Below are 10,000 nucleotides of genomic sequence, written 5' to 3'. Positions count from 1 at the left end.
AACTCTGCTAAGATGGGCTTAATGAAAGTAATGAGTTATCAGCAAAGAAAGTGCTAATGGAGGAGGAAGGACATCCAACCTGATACTCATAAGGAAGATTAGTTATGAAGAAACAGAGTGGGACACAATGATTCAGATTTGAAGACAAACAAAAGTCCTGATTTTCCTCTCTTGGAGTACTTTGGATTTTGTGTGTATTTTGGGTTAAGCACAGTGAATGTGGCTAGTAACTAGAGGGGTGAACACATGAATACAGGGTATACACAAGGCTGAAGAAACTCAATGTAACTGCCATTATATATTTTTAAATTTGGGAGGTGGGAATTTAATGTTCCAGTAATCTCTATATCTGTCCCATAATTTATGATACCAGTAACTAAATCATCATGGATTATGAATCAAACACCACGAATTAACGGGTGTCTACTGCAGTCTGTCGAAAATAAGTGTTTAACAAATACAAGAAAAGTTATTATCCAACTCATAAGTAATGTTCAATGTTCAAACAGTATGAACATCAGCCTTAGTGATTTCTGAGCAGCTAGCTTTATGACTGATCTTGCTAACTCCAAACATCTATCAACTTGTGAACACGTATATACTGTATGCAATATTTTCAATTGTTATCAATATATATATAGCACAGATTCTTGAAAAATTAATACAAAACTTCACTAATATGCTTGAATTTCACTATCTTAGGGTTCAGAGTACTCCCACCAGTCCTTCTCATAACCTTCGTGAACATGTTCTAGTAATTTTCTACGGCGCTGATCACAGTACCTGAGGATAAGAAAAGAGGATGAAAATATATGGTAGATACATTTTAATAATATATTTACATACACCAGCTGTCTCCCACCAAGATGGGGTGACCTGACAAAGAAAACACTTTCACGGCTTTGCCAGAAGTGTGCTGATATCACTGGTCAAATAACCCTATAAACTAACATCCACACCCCCCTTCAGAGTACAAGCACTGTACTTCCCAGCTCCAGGACTCAAGTCCAACTAACTGGTTTCTTGAATTCCTTCATAAATGTTATCCTGCTCACACACTAACAGCATGTTCAATCATAAAAAGCAATTGCTGCCATTCATTCCATACAACATGTAGGGGCTTGTATGTGCATGCTGGATGTCCAAGCCCCTAGCACTCAAAACCCCCCATCCCTCAACCTTTCCTAAGATGACCTCCACCCTTCCTTCCCTTCATTCCAGATTTATATGCCCTCTTAGTCATCCAGTTCTTCTCTATTCTCTAAATATTCAAACCACCTTAATAACGTCTCCTTACCCCTCATAATAATACTTTTGATAACTCCACACCTCCCTATCTCCAAACTCTGAATCTTTCTGAATAATATTCACGCCACACACATTGGCCTCTAATATGACATCTCTACTGTCTCCAGCCTCCTCCTTGCTGCAATGTTAAAAACTCATGCTTCACACTCATACAAGTGTTGTATGGGTGAGAAGTACGAACCAGAGCAGGTAGTGCCAACACTGTTGGTACTACTATGCTCTGGTACATTCCCTTTTTTGCTTCTATGGATAATGTTCTTCGTCTCCACCTGTACTTCAGTGCACCTCCTCCCTTATTCCCTTTGCCAATTCTATGGTTCACCTCATCTCTCAACCCTCTGACTGTTTCGGTCGTATATATACATCTTATGAGCCACCGGCTTCAAATCAAGCAGGAGAAAGCTGGTAGGCCCATATGTGAGAGAATGGGTCTGTGTGGTCAGCGTGCACCATATAAATAAAATCCTGCAGCACGCAGTGCATAATGAGAAAAAAAAACTCCGACCATTTTTTAATTAAAATGCCGACTTTGTGGTCTATTTTCGTATAGTATTTATGATTGTATTCTCGTTTTCTTGGTCTCATTTGATAGAATGGAAAACATATTATAGAAATCTAGGTGATTTTGATTGGTTTTACTATGAAAAGAACCTTGAAATGGAGCTCAAAGTAGGGGAAATGTTTGATTTTTGCCAATGTTCAAAAGTAAACAAATGATGTCATTTTCCAATAAATGTCCAAGTAGCCATTCTAATATGCAGTCATGAATGGGTTGACATTATTTATACAATTATTATAATATTGCAGTAGTCTGCATAACAGCAAATCTTCTATTTTTTTGTTTGAATAAAAATTCATAATAGAAAGCAAGAGTAATATCAGAGGGGCCTGGAGACGTGACTGATGGACAAAGAAAATGTTATTTTAGAGCCAGGAATGTCTGCATTGTTCATTCTGGACCCTATTTTGAAATTGTCATATTTTTTAATTTTCATGAAATTGGCCAAATTGCAAATTTCTGACCACGTTATTGGGTAGTTGAAATTGGTAAATGGGCAGTTTCTTGTACTCAATCGATAGAAAAAATGGAGTTCTAAAGAAATAGGTATGAGTTTGGTCGACTGGAACAATGGAATTAGCAGAAAATAGGGCTCAAAGAGGGCAAAATAGCCGATTCGTAAATATCGCCGAGGTCGCTAACTTCGCAAGAGCGTAATTCCGTCAGTTTTCCATCAAATTTTGTTCTTTTGGTGTCATTACAATCGGGAAAAGATTCTCTATCAATTCATAAGAAAAAATAATTTTTTTTTTCAGAAATTTTGCAACACCAGAAGACACCTCAAGATTTGGGGTTGCGACAGTCAAGGGGTTAAAGAACTGTCTGCCGACAAGTCCACCCCCAAATATCTGAACACAATGACTTCCTCCATACTCTCTCCCTTGAATTTAATATTCCCAATGCAAAAAATCACTGTCTCCCTATCTTCAACATTCAACAATGCCTCAAAATATTCCCTCCATCTTCCCAGTACCTCTGCCTCTACATCTAATGGCTCACCTCTTTTGTTTTAACAGCTGAATCTATTTGTCCCATAGGCTTTCTCAGCTTACTGAACTTACTCTAAAACTTTTTATTATTCTCAGCAAAATTTGTGATAAAACCCCTCCCACCCCTCTCATTAGCTCTCTTTTTGCAATTTTTTACCCTCTCTAAGTGAATCAATCTGAAAGTAGGTAATCATAATGTGATGCACTTTTCACTCTATCAGCACTCATATAGTGTGTGATGATCATGACAGCAAACTCTCAAAATGGCACAACTGCAAGTGACATGACTGATAGGATAATTATTTTTAAATCAAAATTATGCAACTCATGTCAATTAAAATTATGTAACCCATGTCAACTGAAATTATGCAACCCATGTCAATTAAAATTATGCAATGCATGTTAATTAAAATTACATGTCAATTAAAATTATGCAACGCATGTCAATTAAAATTACGTAAACCCGTCTTTTTAGGCTAATTCAAACTACACTACTCCGAGTGCATTAATGAAGCCCAGAAATATTTACCATCTCATGCTTGATTAACAAAACACTTACCTATATTTATCTTGAACTTTTTGTTTTATATCTGCCAAATTTTCTTGAGTTATGTCACGTTCCAGGTACTCACTCAGAGTCTCAGTAGCACTTTCAACGTCCTTCTGGTTATCTTCAAATATTACTGACTGGTTGTTCTTCCGCAGGTAATATGCAAACACATATGTGAACATTAATGTTTGCCGACACTCACACAATATGTCGACCGCTTTCTTGAGGAATTGAACCTGTAATAATCAACTTTCTTAAGACAATTTCCCTTTACTTACTTATCCTTCATATTCAAAGTTATAAAGAACTTCAATTCATCAAGAACACATTAAATATGAGCAAAATAAATATGGACTCACCAACAACATATCTTGTATGATATATATTCTGTTAAATAAAAGTGCATAACCTCATATAAACATGAAAATTTCTTAAATAATAATTTGAAGGATTTGAAAAGAACACAATACTGAAAATATTTGTTTGATACTGGCTGCTACCCACTAAGGTAGGGTGACCCAAAGGATGAAAACATATTCACCATCACTCATTCACTAACTGCCTTACCAGGGGTACATGGGCATCATAAAGTATAATCAGGAAAAATGTGTGTGTGTGTATCCTGGAGTGCATTTTAGTCATATATCAATTGCAGTTAGAGTAAGAGGTAGATGGGACAAGTGGAAAGTGGCAACAACAAGTAAGAGAGAGGTGAAAGTGTATAAACTAAGGGAGGAGGAAGTTCAGGTGAGATATAAGCGACTATTGGCAGAAAGGTGGGCTAGTGCAAAGATGAGTAGTGGGGGGGTTGAAGAGGGTTGGAATAGTTTTAAAAATACAGTATTAGAATGTGGGGCAGAAGTTTGTGGTTATAGGAGGGTGGGGGCAGGAGGAAAGAGGAGTGATTGGTGGAATGATGAGGTAAAGGGTATGATAAAAGAAAAAAGTTAGCTTATGAGAGGTTTTTACAAAGCAGAAGTGTTATAAGAAGAGCAGAGTATATGGAGAGTAAAAGAAAGGTGAAGAGAGTGGTGAGAGAGTGCAAAAGGAGAGCAGATGATAGAGTGGGAGAGGCCCTGTCAAGAAATTTTAATGAAAATAAGAAAAAATTTTGGAGTTAAACAAGTTAAGAAAGCCTAGGGAACATATGGATTTGTCAGTTAAAAACAGAGTAGGGGAGTTAGTAGATGGGGAGATGGAGGTATTAGGTAGATGGCGAGAATATTTTGAATAACTTTTAAATGTTGAGGAAGAAAGGGAGGCGGTAATTTCATGCACTGGCCAGGGAGATATACCATCTTTTAGGAGTGAAGAAGAGCAGAATGTAAGTGTGGGGGAGGTACGTGAGGCATTATGTAGAATGAAAGGAGGTAAAGCAGCTGGAACTGATGGGATCATGACAGAAATGTTAAAAGCAGGGGGTATATAGTGTTGGAGTGGTTGGTACTTTTGTTTAATAAATGTATGAAAGAGGGGAAGGTACCTAGGGATTGGCGGAGAGCATGTATAGTCCCTTTATATAAAGGGAAGGGGGACAAAAGAGATTGTAAAAATTATAGAGGAATAAGTTCACTGAGTATACCAGGAAAAGTGTACGGTAGGGTTATAATTGAAAGAATTAGAGGTAAGACAGAATGTAGGATTGTGGATGAGCAAGGAGGTTTCAGAGTGGGTAGGGGATGTGTAGATCAAGTGTTTACATTGAAGCATATATGTGAACAGTATTTAGATAAGGGTAGGGAAGTTTTTATTGCATTTATGGATTTAGAAAAGGCATATGATAGAGTGGATAGGGGAGCAATGTGGCAGATGTTGCAAGTATATGGAATAGGTGGTAAGTTATTAAATGCTGTAAAGAGTTTTTATGAGGATAGTGAGGCTCAGGTTAGGGTGTGTAGAAGAGAGGGAGACTACTTCCCAGTAAAAGTAGGTCTTAGACAGGGATGTGTAATGTCACCATGGTTGTTTAATATATTTATAGATAGGATTGTAAAAGAAGTAAATGCTAGGGTGTTCGGGAGAAGGGTGGGATTAAATTATGGAGAATCAAATACAAAATGGGAATTGACACAGTTACTTTTTGCTGATGATACTGTGCTTATGGGAGATTCTAAAGAAAAATTGCAAAGGTTAGTAGATGAGTTTGGGAGTGTGTGTAAAGGTAGAAAGTTGAAAGTGAACATAGAAAAGAGAAAGGTGATGAGGGTATCAAATGATTTAGATAAAGAAAAATTGGATATCAAATTGGGAAAGAGGAGTATGGAAGAAGTGAATGTTTTCAGATACTTGGGAGTTGACGTGTTGGCGGATGGATTTATGAAGGATGAGGTTAATCATAGAATTGATGAGGGAAAAAAGGTGAGTGGTGCGTTGAGGTATATGTGGAGTCAAAAAACGTTATCTATGGAGGCAAAGAAGGGAATGTATGAAAGTACAGTAGTACCAACACTCTTATATGGGTGTGAAGCTTGGGTTGTGAATGCAGCAGCAAGGAGACGGTTGGAGGCAGTGGAGATGTCCTGTCTAAGGGCAATGTGTGGTGTAAATATTATGCAGAAAATTCAGAGTGTGGAAATTAGGAGGTGTGGAGTTAATAAAAGTATTAGTGAGAGGGCTGAAGAGGGGTTGTCAAGATGGTTTGGTCATTTAGAGAGAATGGATCAAAGTAGAATGACATGGAGAGCATTTAAATCGGTAGGAGAAGGAAGACGGGGTAGGGGTCGTCCTCGAAAAGGTTGGAAGGAAGGGTAAGGGAGGTTTTATGGGCGAGGGGCTCGGACTTCCAGCAGGCGTGCATGAGCGTGTTCGATAGGAGTGAATGGAGACGAATGGTTTTTGGGACCTGACGATCTGTTGGAGTGTGAGCAGGGTAATATTTAGTGAAGGGATTCAGGGAAACCAGTTATTTTTATATAGCCGGACTTGAGTCCTGGAAATGGGAAGTACAATGCCTGCACTCTAAAGGAGGGGTTTCGGGATATTAGCAGTTTGGAGGGATGTGTTGCGTATCTTTATACGTATATGCTTCTAAACTGTTGTGTTCTGAGCACCTCTGCAAAAACAGTGATTATGTGTGAGTGAGGTGAACGTGTTGAATGATAATGAAAGTATTTTCTTTTTGGGGATTTTCTTTCTTTTTTGGGTCATCCTGCCTTGGTGGGAGACGGCCGACTTGTTGAGAGAGAAAAAAAAAAGAAAAAAAAATCAATCACTATTCTCCATGGGGAAGTGGAACAGAATTCTTCCTCCGTAAGTCATGCGCGTTTTAAGAGGTGACTAAAATGCCGGGAGCATGGGGCTAGTAACCCCTTCTCCCGTATAAATTACTAAATTTAAAAAGAGAAATAGGTAGTAGGTTGGTAGACAGCAACCACCCAGGGAAGTACTACCGTCCTGCCAGATGACAGTGAAACAGAAACCTGTAACTGTTTTGTATGATGGTAGGATTGCTGGTTTCCTTTTCTGTCTCATAAACACGCTAGATAACAGGGATATCTTGCTTCTCCTACATACACTTTGGTCACACTTCACAGACACGCACATGCATATATATATACATACATCTAGGTTTTTTCTCCTTTTTCTAAATGGCTCTTGTTCTTCTTTATTTCTTCTATTGTCCATGGGGAAGTGGAAAAGAATCTTTCCTCCGTAAGCCATGTGTGTCGTATGAGGCGACTAAAATGCCGGGAGCAATGGGCTAGTAACCCCTTCTCCTGTAGACATTTACTAAAAAAGAGAAGAAGAAAAACTTCATAAAACTGGGATGCTTGAATGTGCATGGATGTAGTGCGGATGACAAGAAACAGATGATTGCTGATGTTATGAATGAAAAGAAGTTGGATGTCCTGGCCCTAAGCGAAACAAAGCTGAAGGGGGTAGGGGAGTTTCGGTGGGGGGAAATAAATGGGATTAAATCTGGAGTATCTGAGAGAGTTAGAGCAAAGGAAGGGGTAGCAGTAATGTTGAAGGATCAGTTATGGAAGGAGAAAAGAGAATATGAATGTGTAAATTCAAGAATTATGTGGATTAAAGTAAAGGTTGGATGCGAAAAATGGGTCATAATAAGCGTGTATGCACCTGGAGAAGAGAGGAATGTAGAGGAGAGAGAGAGATTTTGGGAGATGTTAAGTGAATGTATAGGAGCCTTTGAACCAAGTGAGAGAGTAATTGTGGTAGGGGACCTGAATGCTAAAGTAGGAGAAACTTTTAGAGAGGGTGTGGTAGGTAAGTTTGGGGTGCCAGGTGTAAATGATAATGTGAGCCCTTTCATTGAACTTTGTATAGAAAGGGGTTTAGTTATAGGTAATACATATTTTAAGAAAAAGAGGATAAATAAGTATACAAGATATGATGTAGGGCGAAATGACAGTAGTTTGTTGGATTATCTATTGGTAGATAAAAGACTGTTGAGTAGACTTCAGGATGTACATGTTTATAGAGGGGGCACAGATATATCAGATCACTTTCTAGTTGTAGCTACACTGAGAGTAAAAGGTAGATGGGATACAAGGAGAATAGAAGCATCAGGGAAGAGAGAGGTGAAGGTTTATAAACTAAAAGAGGAGGCAGTTAGGGTAAGATATAAACAGCTATTGGAGGATAGATGGGCTAATGAGAGCATAGGCAACGGGGTCAAAGAGGTATGGGGTAGGTTTAAAAATGTAGTGTTGGAGTGTTCAGCAGAAGTTTGTGGTTACAGGAAAGTGGGTGCGGGAGAGAAGAGGAGCGATTGGTGGAATAATGATGTAAAGAGAGTAGTAAGGGAGAAAAAGTTAGCATATGAGAAGTTTTAACAAAGTAGAAGTGATGCAAGGAGGGAAGAGTATATGGAGAAAAAGAGAGAGGTTAAGAGAGTTGTGAAGCAATGTAAAAAGAGAGCAAATGAGAGAATGGGTGAGATGTTATCAACAAATTTTGTTGAAAATAAGAAAAAGTTTTGGAGTGAGATTAACAAGTTAAGGAAGCCTAGAGAACAAATGGATTTGTCAGTTAAAAATAGGAGAGGAGAGTTATTAAATGGAGAGTTAGAGGTATTGGGAAGATGGAGGGAATATTTTGAGGAATTGTTAAATGTTGATGAAGATAGGGAACCTGTGATTTCGTGTATAGGGCAAGGAGGAATAACATCTTGTAGGAGTGAGGAAGAGCCAGTTGTGAGTGTGGGGGAAGTTCGTGAGGCAGTAGGTAAAATGAAAGGGGGTAAGGCAGCCGGGATTGATGGGCTAAAGATAGAAATGTTAAAAGCAGGTGGGGATATAGTTTTGGAGTGGTTGGTGCAATTATTGAATAAATGTATGGAAGAGGGTAAGGTACCTAGGGATTGATTGACAGAGAGCATGCATAGTTCCTTTGTATAAAGGCAAAGGGGACAAAAGAGAGTGCAAAAATTATAGGGGGAGAAGTCTGTTGAGTCCTAGGTAGTAGGTTGGTAGACAGCAACCGCCCAGGGAGGTACTACCGTCCTGCCAAGTGAGTGTAAAACGTAAGCCTGTAATTGTTTTACACGATGGTAGGATTGCTGGTGTTTTTTCTGTCTCATAAACATGCAAGGTTTCAGGTACGTCTTGCTACTTCTGCTTACACTTAGGTCACACTACACATACATGTACAAGCATATGTATACACACCCCTCTGGGTTTTCTTCTATTTTCTTACTAGCTCTTGTTCTTGTTTATTTCCTCTTATCTCCATGGGGAAGTGGAACAGAATTCTTCCTCCGTAAGCTATGCGTGTTGTAAGAGGCGACTAAAATGCCAGGAGCAAGGGGCTAGTAACCCCTTCTCCTGTATATATTACTAAATATGAAAGGAGAAATTTTTGTTTTTCCTTTTGGGCCACCCCACCTCGGTGGGATACGGCTGGTGTGTTGAAAGAAAGAAAGAAGTCTGTTGAGTATACCTGGCAAAGTGTATGGTAGAGTTATTATTGAAAGAATTAAAAGTAAGACGGAGAATAGGATAGCAGATGAACAAGGAGGCTTTAGGAAAGGTAGGGGGTGTGTGGACCAGGTGTTTACAGTGAAACATATAAGTGAACAGTATTTAGATAAGGCTAAAGAGGTCTTTGTGGCATTTATGGATTTGGAAAAGGCGTATGACAGGGTGGATAGGGGGGCAATGTGGCAGATGTTGCAGGTGTATGGTGTAGGAGGTAGATTACTGAAAGCAGTGAAGAGTTTTTACGAGGATAGTGAGGCTCAAGTTAGAGTATGTAGGAAAGAGGGAAATTATTTCCCAGTAAAAGTAGGCCTTAGACAAGGATGTGTGATGTCACCGTGGTTGTTTAATATATTTATAGATGGGGTTGTAAGAGAAGTAAATGCGAGGGTCTTGGCAAGAGGCGTGGAGTTAAAAGATAAAGAATCACACATAAAGTGGGAGTTGTCACAGTTGCTCTTTGCTGATGACACTGTGCTCTTGGGAGATTCTGAAGAGAAGTTGCAGAGATTGGTGGATGAATTTGGTAGGGTGTGCAAAAGAAGAAAATTAAAAGTGCATACAGGAAAGAGTAAGGTTATGAGGATAACAAAAAGATTAGGTGATGAAAGATTGGATATCAGATTGGAGGGAGAGAGTATGGAGGAGGTGAATG

At 38.9% G+C, this 10,000-nt stretch overlaps 1 protein-coding gene across 1 annotated transcript in view; it reads right to left on the bottom strand.

The window, feature by feature from the left end:
- Positions 1 to 10,000, bottom strand: part of ari-1 (E3 ubiquitin-protein ligase ariadne-1) — a 48,247-nt gene that overhangs the window by 757 nt on the left and 37,490 nt on the right. Inside the window, exons 8-9 of the mRNA XM_053797293.2 lie at positions 3,416 to 3,642; positions 1 to 783 (exon numbers count right to left, since the gene is read on the bottom strand). The exon at positions 1 to 783 is cut by the window's left edge and continues 757 nt beyond it. Of these exons, the coding sequence (XP_053653268.1) occupies positions 699 to 783; positions 3,416 to 3,642 (312 nt within the window). The 3' untranslated portion in view covers positions 1 to 698. The remainder of the gene's footprint in view (positions 784 to 3,415; positions 3,643 to 10,000) is intronic.

The sequence above is a fragment of the Cherax quadricarinatus genome, chromosome 82 (assembly GCF_038502225.1).
Source record: "Cherax quadricarinatus isolate ZL_2023a chromosome 82, ASM3850222v1, whole genome shotgun sequence".
Taxonomy (NCBI): domain Eukaryota; kingdom Metazoa; phylum Arthropoda; class Malacostraca; order Decapoda; family Parastacidae; genus Cherax; species Cherax quadricarinatus.
Note: the sequence above shows the minus strand (reverse complement) of the source record. Positions and strands in the feature narration are given on the sequence as shown.